This window comes from Zeus faber (genome assembly GCF_960531495.2).
Source record: "Zeus faber genome assembly, chromosome: 18".
In the NCBI taxonomy this organism is placed as follows: domain Eukaryota; kingdom Metazoa; phylum Chordata; class Actinopteri; order Zeiformes; family Zeidae; genus Zeus; species Zeus faber.
In genome coordinates, this window is record NC_137210.1 from 1,142,682 (window position 1) to 1,166,259 (window position 23,578).

Sequence of the window (23,578 nt, forward strand, 5' to 3'; positions counted from 1 at the left end):
ATGCATTTCTCTGCATTTTGCCATATAGCACATATAGCGGTGCCCGGGGAGCAGTTAGGGGGCTAAGTATCTAAAAACCTCCACGTAGCATCTCATAACGGAGGTGGAGGTTTTAAAAAAATAAAATAAAATAATGAAAGAGACTATCCTGGATATCCAATCCAGAAGTATGCGGGACAACCTAATTTGTCTAGGATCCAAGAGAACAACACCGAGTCCCCAGAAAACATGGGGAAAGACTTCCTCCACACCGCCCTGAACCTCCTCACGGACACCGTGATGCAGATCAACTTCCACCACGTACACCGATTGGGACACTGCGGGAACCGTCCCCGCTCCATCATTGCCAAGTTTGAACACTTTAAGCACAAGGAGCTGTTTAAATGCATGAGCATGGACGATCACTTCCCCTGGGAGATCAACGACCGACAGAAGGTGCTGTACCCCATCCTGAAGGAGAACCGGCAAGAAGGGTAAAGGGTATGTATGCATTTTGGTAATTCTGGTAATTATATACTGCGAGATGTAGAAATGAGCATGCTATCTACATCAGGATATAAAATATTGCTCACTCTCATCATCTCACCTTTCTAATTCCCCCTCTCTACTTCTCCTATCACTCTGACTCTATTCAGACTCTCACTATATATATGTCTAACTCTGCAATGTTCTATGGTTATCTTTGTCTATTTGTCATTTGTTTGTGTAGATATGTATCCCTACAAACTTCCTGCAATACTAGGACAGTAAAGAGGTTTGGGCGGGATGTCGGTCTGTCAGCGCGGGGCCTGGCTCCCTGCATGCGGTCTGTGCCTGGCACCCGCGGCCCGGGTTCTGCGCCTGCGGCTGCATCTTGTGCCTGCACTTGGGGGTGGGTTGTATATGTGCACCCCTGGGGTGCGGTCTCCTTGTGCTCCCTGGGGCTGGGTTATGCTCCTCGGGGCTGGGTGTGGGGGTTGCTCCGCGGGCTTCCGTTTTCTCTGGGGGCACGGGGTCTTCTGTGGCTATGGGTGCTCGGGGCTTTCCTGGAGCCGTGGGGTGTCTATGCAGCTGCGAAGCTCGGGGGGGTGGGCTTTGGGGCCCTTTCGGCTGCTTGGAGGTGCCTTGACATAATACTGATGTTATACACCAGAACCAATTGGGATAAGTTGTGTACACTCACCAGTGGACACCATACACACACACACACACACAGACACAGACACAGACACACACACACACACAGACACAGACACAGACACAGACACACACACACACACACACACACCACCAAAACCTGCTTTGAACGGACCCCAGCAGATTTAAGAATTAATAAAGAGTTTTGCATTGCAGGTTGAGAACTTGAACTCCACTTGCAGACTTACTCTGTCCTAGATGTTGATATATATATATATATATAGGTGTTATATGCCTAGCATTCTGACAGCACAGGTTGAAATATAAATAAATGAAAATGAAGTACTCTTGTCTCGCAGACTTGATGACATCTCATCAAGAGTCAGCAGTGTATTGACTCTGACTTGCTCTCGAACAGTTACAGACTCGCAATGTTATTCAGGACTGCATGTGTAAAAAAAAAAGTTTTATTTGTTTTTCAACAAATATTTAGTATAAAACAGAGATGAATGAATAGTAATTGAAGTTGGAAATGAAAAGAATCAAATGGCCAAAAGGTACACGCCTGGTATTCAGTACGACTTGAACTGTTCTTTCCTCAAGTTTCAGCCCCTGGCTGGACTCACCATCTCTCTTGCCATCGTCTTTGAATTTAATCAGACTCAATAAATTTCAGTCTTGGGCTTTACTTAGTCTCCCCAGAATCATACCAAGCCATCAGGATGTTCTGTCCGTCTATCAAAGTTTGGTAAATATATATATGATATATAGTAAAAAAAAAAAAATCAAATCCAGAATAACGATAAAATAGTATGACATATTATATTACATGAAGGTTAGTTTAACAATTTTTTTTTCCAAGTGAGGATAATCTCAATCTTTACATTGAATCCAACTGTAACAATTAACTGGAAGTCTCATTCTTCAGAAACCGCATGTGAAAAGCTTGTGGTGATGAGACTTTTGTGTCCGACTGAATGTCCGGATGCATGCAAATATTTAAACTTTCAACTTTTTTCAACCCCGACACATTACGCCAAGATCAGAACCACTGTTTCTAAGCAACTGCCGTAACTAGCATTATTGCAACCTTAGTAAGTTATATAATAATGATCTTATTAAGGTTAATGTTGGGTGTCACATTGTCATTAGAAATAAATGTAGAAACATAACAAATAAAGTACAAATATAATCAATAACGTATAAATTACTTGTGTGTATTTATTATTTTGTGCACTCTTTGCGAGCAAGGGAGGCTTCGACGTATGGATTCATACGGTGTAAAGCTTGTGGTACCCACATCCTGATTGGACATCTCCCAGTAGGGCCGCTCCCCGTATGACATCACTTCCCACATAACAATGCCGTAGCTCCACGCATCGCTGGCCGAAGAGAACTTCCTGTACGAGATGGCCTCTGGTGCAGTCCATCGGATAGGGATCTTGCCACCCTACACACACACACACACACACACACACACACACACACACACACACACACACACACACACACACACACACACACACACACACACACACACACACACACACACACACACACACATTATATATGGTTTACTATCATTATACTGTATATATGTTTACAAAATAGATCCTTAAATTTTATTTAAAGTTTTTATTTAAATAAAACATTTTTAAAGCCTATTTTAAAACATATTTTTCATTACTGAACCCAATTTAGGTTTTGGCTGAGAGTTATGTGTGTGTGCTCCTTATCCTCCCAAGATCTCTAATCTTATTTTGATTATCTGGTAAATATAGGTTGAATTAAATAAAAAAAACAAAAAACAAAGTTATCATTGTCTAATTCTCCCCTCGCCAATCATGGGCCTATGAAGTCCACTGATAAATAAACCGTACTTGACTTTCCTACAGAACTCTGCATACTGTAGACTCGGGAGCTATTTTATGTACATCTAGTGGGTTTCAAACCATTTTATTTTATTAACTGGTTAATCTTTACTAACAACAAGAATAAACAACCTAAAATAAAGAAAAAAAATCCCTCCATTCTGTCCTCTCCTCTCATCTCCTCTCCTTTCCTTACCTTCCTCTCTTCTCTACTCTCCTCCCCTCTCCCCTGACCTCTGAACCAGACTCTGTTGTGGAGCAGAAAATGACAGATGCAAATCCAGCACTTCATTCGGTAAGAGAAAGAGTAAGAGTAAGAGTAAGCCCTGCACAACCCCCGGTGTTGTATACCACGAAGCTGTCAACAGTTCTCACTCACAGAGATGGGGGGAGAAGAGAGATTTGTCTATACAGCACCTATACAGAAAAACGGTGCAAGCGGTTTTAGGTTCATGTTACTTCCTTAATGCGTGGCTCACTGGAACTTTTCCGATTGCGTTTCATCAGTGTACTCAGCTGACAAATTCCTCATTGCGAAAGACAAATATTACGGTAACGCTGCTGAGTGGACACAGCTTCAAGTTGTTTTATTGTGAATCACAACCTTTAAAGCATTTTAAGCCATTCCTTTCACAGCCAGAACTAATATAATTCCCAATTCTATCATCCGTTTCCACCCACTTCATTTTGACTGAACTGGTTGATGATTGTCACACATATGACTTAAGAAATAAGTCAATTACAGTGGCGACAGTTTTGCCACCGTAGAGGCCGGTTGTGTTTGAAATCTCCCTGCCTTATCTTCGGAGGTTGAAGGATTGGGGCGGGACGTGTACCGTAGTGGTGTAGGCCGCCTCTGGGTCATCCTCTAGGACCCGAGACAGGCCAAAGTCGGAGACCTTGCACACCAGGTTGCTGTTGACCAGGATGTTGCGCGCCGCTAGGTCACGGTGAACGTAGCCCATGTCCGACAGATACTTCATTCCCGAGGCAATGCCACGGAGTATACCCACAAGCTGGATCACCGTGAAATGGCCGTCATGCTGCTGAGGGGGAAGGGGGTGCAGAAAGGACAACAGAAGTTTGTCTATAAAGGGAGGAAGTACAGAATGTAAGCACACAAAGAATGTACACCGATCACCCACAACATTAAAACCACTGAGAGGTGAAGTGAATACCATTGATCATCTCGTTCCAGTGGTACCTTTCAAGGGGTGGGATATATTAGGCAGCAAGTGAACAGTCATTTCTTGGATTTGATGTGTTGGAAGCAGGAAAATTTGGCAAGCGTAAGGATCTGATCTGATCCTACAGAAGAGCTACTGTAGCACAAATTGCTGAACAAAATTATGCTGGCTATGATAAAAGGTGCCAGAACACACCGTGCATTGCAGCTGCAGACTGGTATGCGGCTACACAGCCTCATATGCAGCAAGCTGCGAGTGCCCATGCTGACCCCTGTGCACTGCCGAACGCGCCTACAATGGGCAAGTGAATGTCAGAACTGGTCCATGTAGCAATGGAAGAAGTTGGCCTGGTCTGATGATTCACGTTTTCTTTTACATCATGTGGATGGCCAGGGTTAGGGTCCGATCCGATCGTGCATCTGTGGGATGTGCTGGAACAAGAAGCCCGATTCATGGGGCCCCTATCTTGCAACTTACAGGACTTGCAACTAATGTCTTGGTGCCAGATACCACAGGACACCTTCAGAGGTCTTGTGGAGTCCATGCCTCAACGGGTCAGAGCTGTTTTGGTGGCATGGGGGGGACCTACACAATATAAGAGGATATTAGTGGTGGTTTTAATGTTGTGGCTAATCTGTGTATGCTCTAAGACAGGAGTTCCCAACATTATTATTATCAACGGACTCTCATCTACCATAAAAACACACTGTTCGCTCACTTGTTTTTGATTTTAAATCGCTCTGATGGTGCTTTGCCAAAAAAACAACAAAAAAACAAACAAACAAAAAAATATAAACACAGGGTAAACAGGGCCGCCTTCTCAAGGACCAGTGGCAAATGCCCCGCTGCCCGGCACTGGTCTAGTGGATGGGAACCCCTGCTATTAGAAAATGAAAATACAACGAAGAGTTGGAGCATTAGAAATAGGATAATAAATATAGGATAATAACTAATTTCTATTCAGTTTTACCAAACTTTTATTGAATAGTAAATAGTTATAGCCTATTAATGGACAAACTACTTGCTATTAGTGGACAAAGCCAGGATGCTGGCTTAGTTATTTCAATAACGTAGTCATAAGTTATCTCATAGTCATCTTTCTGGGTCACTATTTATTTCACAAGCTATTTTACAAGACAGTATATTTAATTTTTGGACCTTTTTCTTTTGGTCTTTTTCATTTGTATCTTTTATTGTTTTTCTGTTATTTTAGGTTATATTTGTTGTTTATTATTATGTTTAGTGTATATTGACATAATTTGTATTGTGTACAATTGACTTTATATTTATTGTTTATTGTATATTTTAAGTTTTTCCATATACTACCATTTTCTTATTTATGTTCATTGTATAAGCAATACAATGAAAATAATGAATGAACATACAACAAACTCCATTTCCCTCCCCAAACCCCTACCTTTGTACAGAGACTCCCACAAGTGACACCTGAACAGGGACTCGGGAGGGGCAGGGTGCCGATTGAAAGGCGCCCCGGAGCCGATCCGCTGGCTGCGGAAACGCCTCACGGACCTGGAGGAGGAGCTTCCTCCACTGCCAGTTTGAGAGCGTCCTCACCAACGTGAGCTCCTGGGAACACGCCGCAACTGGCCGCCGGCCCGCCGCCGACCCGCCGCCGACCCGCCGCCGACCCGCCGCCGACCCCTGGCCGACTCGGAGCCGGCCAGAGGACCAGACCCGCATCGGACCCCAGGACCCACGCGGGATTCACCGGTTCCCCAGCCCGTCCCTGTACCGGGAGGGGAAGGGCCAGGGCTCCGCTGCACCCACGGGCGTCGGAAAAGGCCACCTTTCTTTCCCGCACGATCCCCCTCCTGCCCGGGGGAGGGCAGATGTCTACCAGCCAGGTCCTGTGGTGCTGCGGGACACTCTCTTCCCTTCCCGTGTTGTCCCCTCTCCCAACAGCTCCAAGGGCGGAGCTGCCACGGGAAATCAGTGAGCTGCGCAGACGTCTGGGCAGGGGTGCGATCACTGCGGGCAGCCCGGCCACGACCGCCGGGACAGCCCCCGAATGGAACTCGGCCAGGTGGTCCGGTTTGCTAGCCCGCCAGACCCCTCCCCCGATCGCGAAGGGGCCTACCAAGTACCTGTAAGGCTACAAGCGGATAGACATCAGGCTTTGCTGGACTTGGCTGTTCCCTGATGATGGTCCAGCAATGCCAGGTTCGACCTGGGGCTGTGGTGAAGGCGTCACAAGTGGAGGTTCGTTGTGTGCATGGGAATTTATCACACGTATCCAATGGTCTGGCTCGAAATCCGTTACAAGGGAAAGAAGCATAGAGTACAGGCTGCGGTTAGTTCCGGCCTGTCGCACTCCCTGATTTTGGGTACGGATTGGCCAGGGTTTGACGCGTTGACGAGACCGAGGGAGTGCATTCATGATCGGTATTGATGCACCCAGATGCTGTACTCACTCTACCGTATTTTTTGGTGACTAGGGACAGGTTATATCGAGTGAGCCATGACACTCAGACAGAAGATGGGGGGTTGTAAACACCAGTTTATTGTAGAGAGTGGGCCAGCTAGAATTAGCCCAGGAGCAGACAGGCACGAGTCATGACACAGGCTCCTATTCTGAGTGTGTGTGGGGATAGGGGTTTTACCTGCTACTCGTTAGAACAACCAATGAGCCGTTTGTATGCAGCCACTCTGATCCTCATCACCCAGGTCCAGGTCAGATGTGGCTGCTCAAACCAGACCATCCCCACACCACATAAGCCTCAACTGGAAAACATAGGTAGGTTTAATTACCCTTGGTTTATAATGACTGGTGCAGAGAAACAGAACTGGAACAATCACATACATTTGCGCTGAAAGGCTAGTGGGTGTCGAAGACGCTGTACATACAGTGAAAGCTTTTCAAGAATTTACTATTGCACTCAGACTAGTGGTAATATAGTGTTATGGGAATACCAGCAAAGTAGAGGGCAAGGATGTACGGCGTTTGGTCAAACCCAAGATTTCGGATTTAGATTTTGGATTTAGATTTAGATTACGGATTTCAATTTAAGGTTTCTATTTATGCTTTAGATTTCGATTTACATTAAAGATTTATAATAAAGTTTAAGATATAGGATTTATATTTGGATTCAAATTCAATATTTATATTTAATATTTAAATTTCAGATTTATATTTACATTCCAGATTTATATTTAGGATTTATATTTACATTTAATTCATTTAAGAGAGTGACTGATGAAGTGTCTTCATTACCCACAGTGGAATTTTCTTTCCTTCAATAAGAAAACGTAGCAAACTGTTTTAATTAGGATGCGTTCCTCATAAATATGCGTATCTTGCCCAGAAAATCCACTATCTCTATGCCCATTCACGCTTAACCCCCCCCCCCCCCAAAACCCCCCCCCCCCCAAAAACTGTCTGATAAAAAGGGCAACATGGACATCAAAGGGCAAAAGGGCATGTTGACAGGGGATGTATAACATTCCTGTGGTCTGGCAGAGGAAAGTAAAGCCTGTGATGTCAAGCCAAAATACAAGCCATGGACCATTGTACATTGGTATCACCCTTCTTCTGTTGAAAATCTTCTGTTGGCTGTCAGATGAGGACCAAATTGAGTTTTCTTTATAAGTAGTATTTACAAGTGTTTTTACACTTGTACTGCTGAATATAAACTGTACTTAAACTTAGAATAAAAACACATTTTTGACGCACCACAAAAATATTGGATTCGATTCAACTAATTGTCGTTACACAGAGTACAAGTACTGAGGGATGAAATGCATTTCTCTGCATTTCACGCATCCTAGTAACAGACGTATCTAGGAGGAGATATGTCTGTATCACTGCAAAAACTCACCCTCAAGAAGGAGTCAAGGGATCCATTCTCCATGTATTCCACCACAATCATCACCGGCCTACCTGCAGTCACACAAACAAAGATGACAAACCAACATCGATATGGTATTGGGCAGACATAAGATGAGATCTGAACAGCTACAAAAGACAGATATTTTTCATCCACTTTTACATATTCAGTTATTATGAGCCTTGTATTAGAACCATCCGTCTAAGTGAATGCTAATGTTAATGTTAAATCCTGGGTTTTAGTGGTAAGAAAACCAAGCTGGGGATCAGGAGTACTTTCCCAAGTAAGCTAATTGTCCCATGTGGAGAGTGTGTCTTCAGTGCAGATATGTTCAAAAAGAGCAATCAGGTCTTCTCTTTCAGGGTACTTACTCCATATTTTTTGCTTCTATGGTGTTGACACAGTGTCCGATTTTTGTAAACCAGCATGAGCTGACATGAGCATCCAGTGTCACAATTTCTGAAGCAAGCACAAAATGAAGGGACTCTTTTTCATTGACTCTTCTCCAGAAGAAAAGTAAAGAAAAATAATTTCATTTCAGAAAAAAGTTGTGAATCAGGCCAGTTGTTTCCTCCTATTCAGCTCCAAACATTGGGTTTACCCTCTCTGTAACAACAAATCCACACACCTCTTCCACATGGCTCCAAACATCCACTCCATTGTCTTTGTTAACTCATTCCAAAACAGCGGATACACTTCTTGCACAAACATGATGCTCATCAATCTTTCACCTTTGCCCACTTTTTTGCACACCTTTCCCCCACAATTCATCGCTCTACTTTTGCACAGCAAATTGATTCCACTGATTGCCAATTAGGACAGATTTAGTGTTAAAAGAATAACTCCGGGTCAGTTCAAATCGTCACATTTAACCAAAAAGATAAAATGTTGGTCGATGAGATCCCAATAGTCAAGAAATTTAAAAAAATGATGCGATGGTGACATCCTGCTATTGTTCAAAAGAAAATTTGATTGTCCATTGCTGGATAACTTTTCGTTCTCTATCGCAGGGACTGTGATCTTTTACTCATGGGGTTGATCATCAGATCACGTAATCCAATCGAAACACTCTGCATTCACACCTGAAGAGGAAGTGACAACGCTGTGCTTCTGTCTGCGGCTCGACCTCCACTTCCTCCTCTTTTCTTACTTCACGTAAGAATAATCAACTATGAGATCTTGTATTTCCACACCTGCTGCACCCCTCGGATCCCACTGGCTTGAGTTGGTGTGAATTAAAGGCTGGAGTACCATTCGGTGAGGCAGTATATTCTAACATTCATTCTTTATATCTCCATAACGCTCCTTTTTCCTCCAAAAAAAATAGTCATGGCATCGAGGAGGTCGTATCCAGACTGCGGAAACCGCAGGGAAAAAGGCATCAGGCCTACGCCGCGTGCCTGAGTAGGCAGCACACCGAGGCGGCACCCCTGGAGGACACCGTCGAGTGCTCAGCCTGCGCCCAGCTCTCCCTGGCTACCTTCAAGAGAATGCTGGGTTAGGGTTGGGTTAGGGCGGCATGCTGGAGCAAGGAAGAAGCCAGCAGAGGAGGGATGGAGTATGAGTCCAATCCCCCTGCTAGCATTAGCGTAGGAGCTGGTCCCTTTTTGTGGCGCCGATACTCCTAGTGTTAGCCTGGCTCCCACACCCCCTGCAGTCTACTTCCCGAATTACATCACGGAGGAGCTGCAGCAGGGGATAGGCTTCGGGGCCGAGACGGAGTCGTCGGACTCCGACGAGGCGAGCAAGGGGCGGAGGCTCCCCAGCTTCCTGGCGAGCTCCAGCCTGTCCTCGGCCCTGGTCCCCCCAATGCTTCTTTAGGCCGAGCTCCTGGAGGTCTCCCAGCATGCAGATAGTAAGCTGGGCCTCCCCACCGTAGCAGTCCCAGACACGGCTGTGTCCATGCTGGACGGGGAGTTCTAGGCCGGAGCTCCGCGCCCGGACGCTATGACCATCCCACTCTTCAGCGGGGTAGCCTTTGCCTAGCTGACAAAGGGTGAGGAGGGGCCAGGAGATCTGGTCCCTCCTCAGGAAACCGTGGTTGCCTGCTCAACCTAGACGTTTCAGCACAGGTTCAGCAACTGTTTTTAACCCTTTGTGTATTTTGAGTGATCACTTAATACACACAGAAAGGGAAGAAGGTCTGAATATATATTAGAAGGCAGGCTCGAAAAGCAATGCGATGGGTGGACAAACTGACGGACAGATAGATGGATTGATGGATGGATTGATGGATGGAGACTCATAAATGAGCAGGGTAAGGATGTAACTTCGTCTCAGCCAGATCTCAAATACAGAGGCTACCAGTGATCAAGTTCGATAAACCTACAACGTTGAAACCTTAAGGGCCTTAACGAACATTTACAATTATTCGCAAAAGGTATCTTGAAAGTATACAGTATATGCATATTTTCACATATACAAGAGACATATCGTTAAGCTTTTTACACAATGGACCTAAATAAATGAAACCTAGAGCAAGAAAATTTTGAAATTTCTCTTCTGAGTTAAATTGATTGTGCTAGAATTGTACTGTTTATAAAGCTAGAACTGAGAACATATTCCTTTGACTAACTTACCTTGAAAAAAAAGGAATACAAAGCTAATTCTAGGCATTTCTTGAAGTAAAAAACAAGTCCCTTTTTATCTGGGTTCTCATGCTGAAAGACATTTTCAAGACACCTTTCCTTATTTAAACAGTGCAGAAGTTTGTGGACTTATAAAACTATAATGATCCAATGTTACTGAGAAGCTTAATTTCTTTCTTGTTTCTTTTCTCATTTGACATTGCAATTTTTTTACGCGGTGCAAAGGTCATTTTTTTCTGAATAAATACAGAGGATGATATTCCACAGAGGTAAATAAAAAGCACCTTACTGAACTAATTAGCAAGGTTTGGAAAATTATATAGGGAACCATGAAGGAAAGAAATCACACCTGTTTGCTGGCACCCACTGTGGTAAATGACAGTCACAGCACAATGCCTCTCCTTAATTAGTCTCTGAAGAATGACAGATGGATGCAGCAAGGCAGGGAAGGAGGAGGGGGAAGGAAAGGAAGAGGGTGGCAAAAAGAGGCACCCTGTCCGATGAGCAAAGTAAGGAAGGATGAAGAACACAACCAAAAATGAAAAACAAATATAAAGAAAAGTCTCTCGATAGAATATATCGATATGGAGATGTAGATGGAATATGTGAGCTTCGGCCAACACGTATGGAGTCATTGTGTGCATTGTGTACGCCAGGGGTACCCAAACTTTTTCCTGTGAGGGCCACATAACTTTTCTCTTCTCTGATGGGGGCCGGGGTCAGTTTGTAACAGAAAAAGTGTGACGATCGCAGGGGTGCCTAAACGTAAACATTTATTGTTTTCCAGAAAGCCACACATAACCAAATATTAAAAACCCGTTCCGGGATCTTCACAGAAAAAAACTCAGGAAATAAATAATAACACTATTAATGAAATAAATAACACTATTTATGAAATAAATAATAACCAAATAACCCTCTCTGGGTTCTTCACAGAAAAAATAAAGTTGGGAAATATATAATAACACTATTTATGAAATAAATAATAACCAAACAACCCTCTCTGGGTTCTTCACAGAAAAAAAGTCCATTGAACATTAACTTTCCGTTGTGCCGTGCACAATCTTAACAGGTAAAAGTTTAGCTTAGTTGTCAGAGCAGAATCTCTTACTCAAATGACTCATATGAGCAGTCTCTCAAAGTTTTTGTGTTCCTTCCTTATAATCATTTTGTAGGTTCCAGTAGGCTTGTAGACACCGCTGTTTGCAGCTCTCGCTCATCAACTTCCCTGTGAAAACCACAAAGCAAGCAGGCTGAGAAACCGAACTAAGTGATACAGCACCTACACAGCACAATACATTTCACTACCAGTATGGTTGTGGAGATGGATTTTATCCCAGTATATTTTATTATGATTAAATTTGTTTATACTCAGAATGACTCATTCAAGTCAGAAAAGAGAGCTTACCTATGTATGTTCATCAGTGTGAACTGTGGGCCTGCATCTGGCTGGTGAGAAGTTGAATGTCAGGTTCCATTCTAGTCACAGCCAGTCTCAACCACTGATGCAGATGTTCATCTGTCAATCTTGATCTCATCTGAGTTTTCAGGTGTTTCATGTGTGAAAAGGTTTGCTCGCAGATATACGTGCTGCCAAAAAGTATAAACATCTTCATTGAGTGTTTTTTTATGTTAGGGTACGTGTCGTTTGGGAGGGCGGCATAGAAGTCAATGAGACTGTTGGGCTTGAATGCGTCTTTCAGAACATCACAGTTCTGTAACTCGGCCAACTCAAACTGACAAGAAGGCTGGGCTTCATCGATGTCGGCAAGAAACGGGTTCTGGAAAAGACGGACTTCTCTTGCATTAACATGTAGTTGCCGGAATCGCACACCGAACTCCGCCTTCAGCATTTCCAGTGCTTCCACACACTTTTTAGCTGGGAATGGGACTGCTGGGTTCTCTGCAGAGAGGTTTTGGGTAGCAGGGAGATGGATGAATTTGTGCTTTTTCACTTGTTCCAAAAGCAGCGCAAGTTTCACCTCAAATGCTTTTATGTGAGAATACATGTCGCAAACGAGTTTCCCCTGGCCTTGTAGCTGCAAGTTCAGGCTGTTCAGCATTTCTGTCACATCTGTTAAAAATGCGAGGTGCCATTTCCATTCTGGGTCAATCAGCTCTGGGACCGTTTTGTCTTTTGAATGAAGAAATGCTTTAATTTCAGGTAGCAGCTCGTAAAAAGGCCTCAAAACTCTGCCCCGGCTCAACCATCGGACCGCTGTGTAGTACAACATATCACCGTGCACAGACTCCAGTTAAGACAGGAATTGTTGGAACTGCCTGTGTTTAAGTCCCTTTGCTCTGATGAAGTTTATGCATGACACCACAACCTTCATGACAGAATCCCACTTCAACACTTTGCAGCACAGTGCTTGCTGGTGAATTTGGCAGTGGACTTGTAGCGGGCAGTGAGACCCCGTTCTTCCATCTCCCGGTTCATGCGTCCTATTAGACCCCGAGAAGCGCCCACCATACTAGGAGCCCCGTCAGTCGTGATGCTGGCAAGCTTTGACCAGTTTAGGTTCAACTCTTCCATGGTTTAGCATACTTTGCCGAAAAAATCCTCCTCCATTGTAGTCCCTTTGGGACTTTGAAGGGCTGCCAGCTCCTTGCACATCTCAAAGTTTGCGCTAACTCCACAAATAAAAATGAGCAGCTGCGCTGTGTCTTGCACGTCCATGCTCTCATCCAGTGCTAATGAAAAAAAGTCAAATTCTTTCGTCTTCTGCTGCAGCTGGGCATATACATTACCCCCGATTTCTTCAATGCGTCTGGTGATTGTACTCGGCGACAGACTCACGGCATTAAAGACATCTTTCTTCATGGGACACACCTCTTCCGTGACAGCATTCAAACATTTCTTGACAAACTCTCCATCAGTGAAAGGTTTACCGCTGCTTGCAATCAGTTGAGCAACCTGAAAGCTGGCCCGAACGGATGACTGGTTCAGCTGAGCTTGGCGTACAAATGTATTCTGCTGAGCTAACAGTCCACTTTTTAGCTTTGAGAGTTTGTCTGCTCGCATTTGGCCTTGCAAGTTATCATACTTGTCTTTGTGACAGGATTCATAGTGTCGGCGCAGATTGTATTCTTTGAATACCGCCACCGCCTCTTGACTGATGAGACAAACAGCCTTTTCTTTGCATTGAACAAAAAAAAATAATCGTTTGACCACTGCAGGTTAAATACCCTGCATTCTGAGTAAATTTTTCTCTTACCTAACCTTTTCGCCATTATTCCGTTCTATTTGACAGGGGCTAGTCTAGGATTCGCGTGGCCAGACTGAAAAAAAAATCATAATGCGTCTCTGTATTGTTCAGGGGGCCGGACCAAATGTGGAGGTGGGCTGTATCCAGCCCGCGGGCCTTAGTTTGGGGACCACTGGTGTACGCAATACGCATTCACTGTAAAAACATACTGTATAAATAATGAACTGAAGTCCAGTTGAAGTCGACGACAAAGCTTCATTCCCATATAAATTTCATCCAATGTCACTGAGAACCAGCTGTTTCGAGGGAGAAGAGTCCCTTTTTTTTACCAAAATTTGGGGTGGAGTGGTAGGATGGGTAGGGGGGGGGGGTGTAGGAAGAAGGGTAGTTAGTCCTCCAGGGGGGAGGCATTAATATTCACAGCCCTGTCTCACATTATACACTCACTGTAAAAACCGCCATATGTTGTGTTGGGTGATCTCCGTAAAAAAAGAACTCGTGAACAACTTCCCACACACTGTCGTCACACAGTTTTGGTACACATACACACACACATGCACGCACACGCACACACACAGACACATACACACACACACACACACATACACACACACACAAACACACACACACACACACACACACACAAAGACACACCATTCAAATAGCTGTCTTAGCCTGTCTCATGCAAAGGTGTTCGATGAGACAGGTCAACTTTCAAAAGGTTTCCACTGGGTGCTCTGGTTTGCTCCCCTCTCCAAGGACACGCAAGCTACGATTATTGAAGATGCTAACTTAAGCAGGGTGCACACTAGAAGATAATAAAGCCGATTTTTGGGCAGATTCCCCACTTCTGATAATTGTGAGCAAAGTCCCGATTTTTTTTAGATGGTTCTAAAGATTATCATGCCAGATTATCCTGTGATGTGAGGTTTGTTACATGCGCTTTTTATTTCCCCAATCTGCTCAGAAGTCCATCCTGGCAGCATCAATTGCAAATCGCAAGTATTAAACATGTTCAATATTTATGATCCAATATTCTGTAGTGCGGGGGGAACCCCGAGGACAGCAGGTGCCATGGACGCAAATGCAAACGCTATAAAACACAAAGTACACAATGTACATAGTCCATATTCATGCTGCAATAAAAAGTTGCATCACTAGTTCTAGCCCGTTGCCCACTATTTTTGTTTCCTCTAATGTCATCTCTCATGTTGATTGGGCAAGATTTTTGGGAGTCGAGACTCTGGTAATCCCACGTAGCCACACCTCCGTGTCAAATCTTGTGTGGCGTCGCCAGATTAGAACTCTGGTTGTTGGTCAATGGAATCTGTCAGTGTGTGGTGTGCTATTTGGGCAAATAATTACGCTCCACACAGTATAGGAACAAAATTGTTACATTTATTATGATATGTCGTTATGTGTTGGGTCTGTCACATTTGCAACATCTGTTAAGATTGTAAAAATATTGTAGTGTGGGCCAGGCTTTATGCCCCTAGGTGTGAGTGAACGGGTGTGACCCTGCAATCGACTGGTGTTGCTCAACATGGGGGTGGTATGGGGTATGGGGATGGTAGCTCAGGAGGTAGAGTTGGTCGTTTAGTAATCTAAAGGTTGCTGGCTCGATCCCAGGCTCCTCCTGCTAGCATGCTGTAGTGTCCTTGAGCAAGACACTTAACCCCTAATTGCTCCTGATGGCTGCGTCCGTCGGTGTTTGATGATTGTAAGTCGCTTTGGATAAAAGCGTCTGATCAATGCAATGTAATGTAATGTAACACCCAGGAATTCTGGCTCTTGAAAAAGCAGTGACTTGGGCTTTTAGTCTCTTCTGATACTTGGTGTACACTAGAAAAACTTCCATGCACTCAGGACACAAACCTCTCACCTTTTAATAACCCCCCCCCCCCTTACTTTTGGTGACCACACCCTGCAGCCTGATGATGTTAGGGTTGTCAAACTGTCCCATGATGGATGCCTCCCGCAGGAAGTCCTGCCTCTGCTGCTCCATGTAGCCACCCTTCAGCGTTTTGATTGCGACCGCGATCTCCTTCTTGCTGGGCATCCGCAGGCGTCCGCTGCACACCTCGCCAAATTCCCCTGCGACAGTCAGAGACAAAGTGAGAGAACAGACGAGTATACATTTAGCAGACGCTTTTGTCCAAAGCAACTTACAGAAAATAATAATTGTGGTGTGGGAATAGTGTGGTTTGAACAGCCACCCCTGTCCTGGGTCTAGGTAATTGTGCCGAGGATCAGTGTGGCTGCATACCTGTTGCTCGTTAGTTGGTCTAACGAGCAACAGGTAAAACCCCTATCCCCACACATAGACAGAAGCCTCTTAGCCCCCTCTCTTCAATAAACTGTGTCTGAAACACCATCGTCTGTGTTTCTGTGCCGGAGGGTCCTGACACTGTGACAGTAATCTTACAGTAAAAAAGACTGTATTCCCAGACCATTCACAATCGAAATGGTTTAGAATATATATTTTTTTACTTTGTCGTAGAACAAAACCAAATTTTGTAGGTTAACATATGTGTCCCACCACAGCAAAGCCGCCATCTCGCACATTTCTAAAATCGCAAAGAGCAGCCAAATAAGTTGACAAAACCTTTCTTGAACGAAAATTCGATTTTTCCAGATTTGTGTTCCTTTGTGGTTTTTTTTTTAATCTCTCAACGTATTTTTAAAACCAAGTTTGATTTATAAATAGTAGAAAAATGTTAAACCGTGGGTTAAATATTCCCGTTAGATAACATGGGGAAACACAGTTCACTTACCGAGACGCGGAACAGCGCTGAACAATGCGGATCGATGGTTTCCTTTAAAACGACCTTCCAGGTGAAGATCATTCATCCATATTTCAAGTAATATGAAGTCACAATGTCAAACTGTTTTGATAGAATTCAACCTTTAAATACTACTTTTACACACACGCGAAGAAGAAGAACCCTTGACGTCACGCACCTACATCACTTCTGTAAACAGATGGTTAAAGCGCAGCACGGGGGTGTTTTGGTCTCACTTGTCTGTGAAAACTTACTTCTCAGTATCGTTATGGATTATGCGAAGCGGGTGGCGGAAGCCAACCCCATTTGCATTCTGGGAGCTGGCTGAATGAACCTAGTGCGGGTAAAACGTGGGAGGTGATTATCTCCGAAACACGGTTTGCCACACCCTTGTCATTAACAAGTCATAGCTTTAAAAATATTTGCTTGATTTGCACAAGTGACACCTTGTTTGGAAGCTCTGATTCTCCACTTCCAAATGATGCAAAAAAACAAAAACAAATAAGACAAACTCGAAAGCTGCCAAATGACCCTAAAGTCCACGATCGGTCACCCTTTGAACCTCGACCAGAGGTCACCTTTGAAGGGCTATATCTCAGTAATTAAAAGAGCTACCAAAATAAGGTCAACTGTTTTGTAAAGCTCTGGACATGTGCTTTAAAAGGTGTGGTAGTGTCAATTAAGGTTAGTGGTTGAAATTTTTATAAATAATTGTGTGAATATTATTATTATATTATTTTTATTATATATATTTTTTAACCTGTGCTGTCAGCATGCTGGGCATACAATACAGAGTATTTGTATGCCATTGCACCTAGAACAGAGTTCAACTTCTCAACCTGCAATGCCAATCTTTATTCATGCTTTAATCATCAAGAACTGCTGCAATAACTCTGTCCTGTGGATGACCTGTGGAATGACAAGAGCACAGCTTTTTGTTACACAGAACTGCCACCAATTTTCCATCTGAATGATCTAACCATGTTTTGTTCTTTATACAGCAAATCACTACTCCAAGAGGGGGAGAATCACCACGGGTGAGACAAATAAACAGAGAACCAAACAACAACATGTACATGAAAAAACATGAACATAGAAATGTTGGAAGACAATATGTATCGACATGTATGGAGTTAATCAAATCCAGGGAAACTGGAGCAGCAATTCGGCACGTGGTCTCTTCTAGTCATAGTTATGGCAGTAAGTGAGGGAAGAAAGGGGAGGGATCAGGACCAGGAGGGCATCGGGGTGTTAAAAGCAGGTGCTGGTGGTGTGTGCTTGCCTGTGATGAGACCGCCTGTATGTGTGCGTGTTTGTGTGTGTGTGTGTGTGTGTGTGTGTGTGTGTGTATGTGTGTGTGTATGAATAATGTCCACCAGTGAGTGTATGGGACTTGTTCCGCGCCTCCAAGCAGCGGAAATGTCCCGAAGGCACCCAGTGGCCCATGGCTGTACAGAAATCCCACAGACAGGAAAGCCCAGAGAACCCTACCCAGCAGCCACAGAAGACCACTCAGCCCCCAGAGAAGCCGGAAGCCTGCGGGGCAACACCCACGCCTGGCCCCAATAGAGGGCCCGGCGCCAACAGACCGACAACCCTCCCGAACCACCCCGCAGGTGAGTCAGTAGGGCCCCCACGCCAACCAGTGCCCCACGCAAGGGCAAGGCCCACCCCACCGCAACCAGCTAGACGTGCCAAAATTCGCTGCAGATCTCGGACGAGATACTGCCATCCGCCGCTACGGAGCATTTTACTGGCAAATGTTCAATCTCTGGACAATAAAATGGACGAACTACACGCACGGATTAACTTCCAGGGGGACATCGCGTACTGCTGTGTGCTGGTGTTCACAGAAACCTGGCTAGACACTACGGTGCCTGACTCTGCTGTTACTCTGGCTGGATTTTCCATCTACATTTTCCATCTTCCATCTCAGTCAGGTAAACGCAGAGGCTGTGGGGTCTGAATTATGGTTAACTCTCGCTGGGGTTTGGATCAGTAGTTTCAAAACACTGCTCTCTGGACCTGGAACTCTTAACTATAATAGTCCGTCCCTTCTACCTCCTGTGGGAATTCAGCTCCGCTATAATCACGGCAGTCTACATACCCCCGCAGACGATAAAACGTACCCATTAGGGGACCTTTATGGAGTAGAAACAGAGAAGAAACAGTCTTTATTTGTCACACAACCCACCACACTACAACACATGCTTGCACACACACACACATGCACATGCTTTGATGGTGGCCGGTGAATTGGTTCCTCTGCATTTAACCCATCCTGGCTTGTCCTTCCTCTGGGGGCACAGCCAGGAGCAGTGGGCAGCATACGTGGACGCGCCGGGGACCAGGTGATAAGTGTTCATCGCTGGTCAGACGATGATGTGTGCATGTTTTTGAGGGGGGTCCACCATGCCACACACGCCACCGTGCCACACAATCAATGGACTGGAGGCAGCTTCTATTGTTTGTGAGAGATGCCAAAAGAGACTACATGGACAAGCTGGTGTCGGACTACCACAGTTCCGACCCCAGAGACATGTGGTGTGGACTGCGCACCATCACTGACTACAAAGGGAGAAACAGGAGTGATGCCCAGCCAGCCGCCTCTCTTCCCAACGAGCTCAACACCTTCTACGCACGGTTTGAGGTGAGCAACACCATCCCGGCTGCAAAGCTAGCGGAGGACCAGGGTGACTGCACTCTGTTCCTGTCTCAGGCTGATATGAGGAGTGCTCTTAAAAGAGTAAGCCCTCGGAAGTCTCCAGGGCCTAATGGCATTCCAGGTCATGTGCTCAGAGCGTGCGCTGACCAGCTAGCGGAGTTATTCACCTCCATATTCAACCTCTCCCCGATCCAGTCTACAGTCCCCACCTGCTTCAGACAGACAACCATTGTCCCGGTACCGAAGAAACAACCCATCACCTGCCTGAATGACTGTCGCCCATAGCACTGACCTCTACCATCATAAAGTGCTTTGAGCGGCTAGTCAGAACCCACATCTGATCCTCCTTCCTGGACCCCCTTCAATTTTCATATCACCCGAACAGATCTACGGACGAAGCCATCGCCCTGGCTGTGCACACCACCCTCTCCCAACTGGACAAGAGCAACACATACGTGAGGATGCTGTTTGTAGATTACAGCTCAGCACAACACAATTGTTGCCACTAAGCTTGTTCCCCAGCTCAGGATCCTGGGTCTTAACACCTCCCTCTGTAACTGGATCCTGGACCTCCTGACGGACAGACCCCAGGTGGTGAGAATGGGAAACCTCTCCTCCTCTGCACTGACCCTGAGCACCAGAGCCCCGCAGGGCTGTGTTCTCAGTCACCGCCCTGTTCACACATGACTGTGTGTTGGTGCGCAGCACCAACACCATCCTTAAGTTTGTGGACGACACCAGCATCCTAGGTCTCATCTCCAACAACGATGAGTAGGGAGGAGGTCAGCGTTTTGGCAACATTGTGCAAGGATAACAACATCTCTCTTAATGTCTGCAAGACTAAATAGATGATCATGGACTACAGGAAACGACAGCGGGGGGGGGTGACCTCTCCTGGTCCAGGCAATCGGACGCGGCAATAAAAACTGCCCAAAAACGCCTATTCTTCCTGAGGAGACTCAAGAAGTTTGGCATGTCTGTCAGGACTCTCACCAGCTTCTACCGAAGCGCCATTGAAAGCACTGGCTGCATCACCACCTGGTATGGGTGGTATGGTCTACCGCACACGATGCCTTAGGATAGCACGGAAAATCATAAAGGAATACAGCCACCCAGGGTATGGACTGTTCACGCTGCTGCCGTCTGGTAAACGTTACCGGAGTATCCGGCCACGGACTACTAGATTTCACGAACAGTTTTTACCCTCAGGCCATCAGGCTTCTCAACCTGCAAAATCTGTAGTCACCTATGTAAATGAAATGTTCATCACCACAACTACATGTACATATCCACCGGCACTTCACTTTATATTTATATCTATATCTTGTGCAATAGACTGACCTATTTTTGTTGGAACTGCTACAATGTTCCAATTATTAGTTTCCGTTTTAGGATTATTTTCTTATTTTAATGGTATGTGCATACACTGCGACCTCTTGCCCGTATTTGTAACCAGACTCCTACTTTTTTTATATTCGGCTCTTATTTTATTACATTTTTTTAATTTCCTCCTTATATTTGCCTTGTTATATTATCTTTTTATGTCCACTACGTAGTTGTTGCCTGTCATGCCCCAAGAATTTCATTGCACCGAATGACCTTGTGTTGTACTGTACACTTGACAAATAAAACACATTGAACTTTGAACTTTGGATATAGATATAATGATATATATATAATCAGTCCAGGACTTAAATTTTCTTCACTGGATGCGGAAAAAACGTTTGATCGTGTGGAATGGAGATACCTGTTCCACACTCTTAGAGCCTTTGGTTTTGGTCAGATGTTTATAAAATGGATTGAGATTCTGTGTAATCAACCAAGGGCAGCAGTGCAGAAAAACTGAATTATTTCTTCTTATTTCACATTAGGCAGAGGAACTAGACAAGGCTGAGATCTTTCTCCTCCACTTTTTGTCTAGCACTGGAACCGCTAGCAGCTGTAACACACGGAAATTATTCCTTCCCAGGGGTCAGATTAGGGAATACAGTTCGCAAATTTATGTTGTATGCGGATGATACTTTACTGATGGAGTCCATCCCAGTTTTTCTTAATTCTATTGACTCATTCAATTAGTTTTAGTTAGTTAGCTAGGTAAGAATTAGTTGAGCTATTATGTTCGGTTAAGTAACTATTGTGCATAATCTCCGGGTGTGTTGCAAAGACATTTCACTGCATATATGCATGAACGTATGTATATGTATGTGACAAATAAACCGCTTGAATCTTGAATTGTTCTCGATGCTCTCTGGAAAAAAAGAGAACTGATCACTATTTGAAGCACTTCCACTGACTTCCTACTGCCCCGAGTCATTCTTCTGAGCAGGGTAATTTCAATGGCCCCAAGAGGGCATGTGTTATCTGGGCCTTGCATTTCCTTGTCAATTGAGTGAAATTGTGGGAAAAAACTTTGAACCCCTGCTGAGGAAAATCTCATTGGGTGTAGCAAGGTCGTTCCTCTCCCTTTCTTTATGGGGCAAAGTGAATGTATTGAAGATGTAGATCAGGGGTACCCAAACTTTTTCCTGTGAGGGCCACATAACTTTTCCCTTCTCTGATGGGGGCCGGGGTCAGTTTGTAACAGAAAAAGTGTGACGATCGCAGGGGTGCCTAAACGTAAACATTTATTGTTTTCCAGAAAGCCACACATAACCAAATATTAATAACCCTTTCCGGGATCTTCACAGAAAAAAAAGTCAGGAAATAAATAACACTATTTGTGAAATAAATAATAACCAAAAAACCCTCTCTGGGATCTTCACAGAAAAAAAGTCCATTGGACATTAACTTTCTGTTGTGCCGTGCACAATCTTAACAGGTAAAAGTTTAGCTTAGTTGTCAGAGCAGAATCTCTTACTGAAATGACTCATATGAGCAGTCTCTCAAAGTTCTTGTGTTCCTTCCTTATAATCCTTTTGTAGGTTCCAGTAGGCTTGTAGACACCGCTGTTTGCAGCTCTCTCTCCTCAACTTCCCTGTGAAATCCACAAAGCAAGCAGGCTGAGAAACCAAACTAAGTGATACAGCACCTACACAGCACAATACATTTCACTACCAGTATGGTTGTGGAGATGGATTTTATTCAAGTAGATTTTATTATTATTAAATTTGTTTATACTCAGAATGACTCATTCAAGTCAGAAAAGAGAGCTTACCTATGTATGTTCATCAGTGTGAACTGTGGGCCTGCATCTGGCTGGTGAGAAGTTCAATGTCAGGTTCCTTTCTAGTCACAGCCAGTCTCAACCACTGATGCAGATGTTTATCCGTCAATCTTGATCTAATCTGAGTTTTCAGGTGTTTCATGTGTGAAAAGGTTTGCTTGCAGATATACGTGCTGCCAAAAAGTGTAAACATCTTCATTGGGTGTTTTTTTATGTTAGGGTACGTGTCATTTGGGAGGGCGCCATAGAAGTCAATGAGACTGTTGGGCTTGAATGCGTCTTTCAGAACATCACAGTTCTGTAACTCGGCCAACTCAAACTGATAAGAAAGCTGGGCTTCATCCATGTCGGCAAGAAAGAGGTTCTGGAAAAGACGGATTTCTTTTGCATTAACATGTAGTTGCCGGAATCGCACACCGACCTCCGCCTTCAGCATTTCCAGTGCTTCCACACACTTTTCAGCTCGGAACAGGACTGCTGGGTTCTCTGCAGAGAGGTTTTGGGTAGCAGTGAGATGGATGAAATTGTGCTTTTTCACTTGTTCCAAAAGCAGCGCAAGTTTCACCTCAAATGCTTTAATGTGAGAATACATGTCGCAAATGAGTTTCCCCTGGCCTTGTAGCTGCAAGTTCAGGCTGTTCAGCATTTCTGTCACGTCTGTTAAAAATGCGAGGTGCCATTTCCATTCTGGGTCGATCAGCTCTGGGACCGTTTTGTCTTTTGAATGAAGAAATGCGTTAATTTCAGGTAGCAGCTCGTAAAAACGCCTCAAAACTCTGCCCCGGCTCAACCATTGGACTGCTTTGTAGTACAGCACATCACCGTGCGCAGACTCCAGTTTAAACAGGAATTGTTGGAACTGCCTGTGTTTAAGTCCCTTTGCTCTGATGAAGTTTATGCATGACACCACAACCTTCATGACAGAATCCTACTTCAACACTTTGCAGCACAGTGCTTGCTGGTGAATTAGGCAGTGGACTTGTAGCGGGGCGGTGAGACCCCGTTCTTCCATCTCCCGGTTCATGCGTCCTATTAGACCACGAGACGGGCCCACCACACTAGAAGCCCCGTCAGTCGTGATGCTGGCAAGCTTTGACCAGTCTAGGTCCAACTCTTCCGTGGTTTGGCATACTTTGCCGAAAATATCCTCA

The 23,578-nt window shown here is 44.6% G+C and overlaps 1 protein-coding gene across 1 annotated transcript in view; it reads right to left on the reverse strand.

The window, feature by feature from the left end:
* Nucleotides 1-23,578, reverse strand: part of epha6 (eph receptor A6) — a gene marked incomplete at both ends in the record, with an annotated part of 290,917 nt that overhangs the window by 3,015 nt on the left and 264,324 nt on the right. Inside the window, 4 exons of the mRNA XM_080019501.1 lie at nucleotides 2,417-2,566; nucleotides 3,824-4,033; nucleotides 8,011-8,072; nucleotides 15,725-15,910. Coding sequence (XP_079875627.1) covers nucleotides 2,417-2,566; nucleotides 3,824-4,033; nucleotides 8,011-8,072; nucleotides 15,725-15,910 — 608 coding nt within the window. The remainder of the gene's footprint in view (nucleotides 1-2,416; nucleotides 2,567-3,823; nucleotides 4,034-8,010; nucleotides 8,073-15,724; nucleotides 15,911-23,578) is intronic.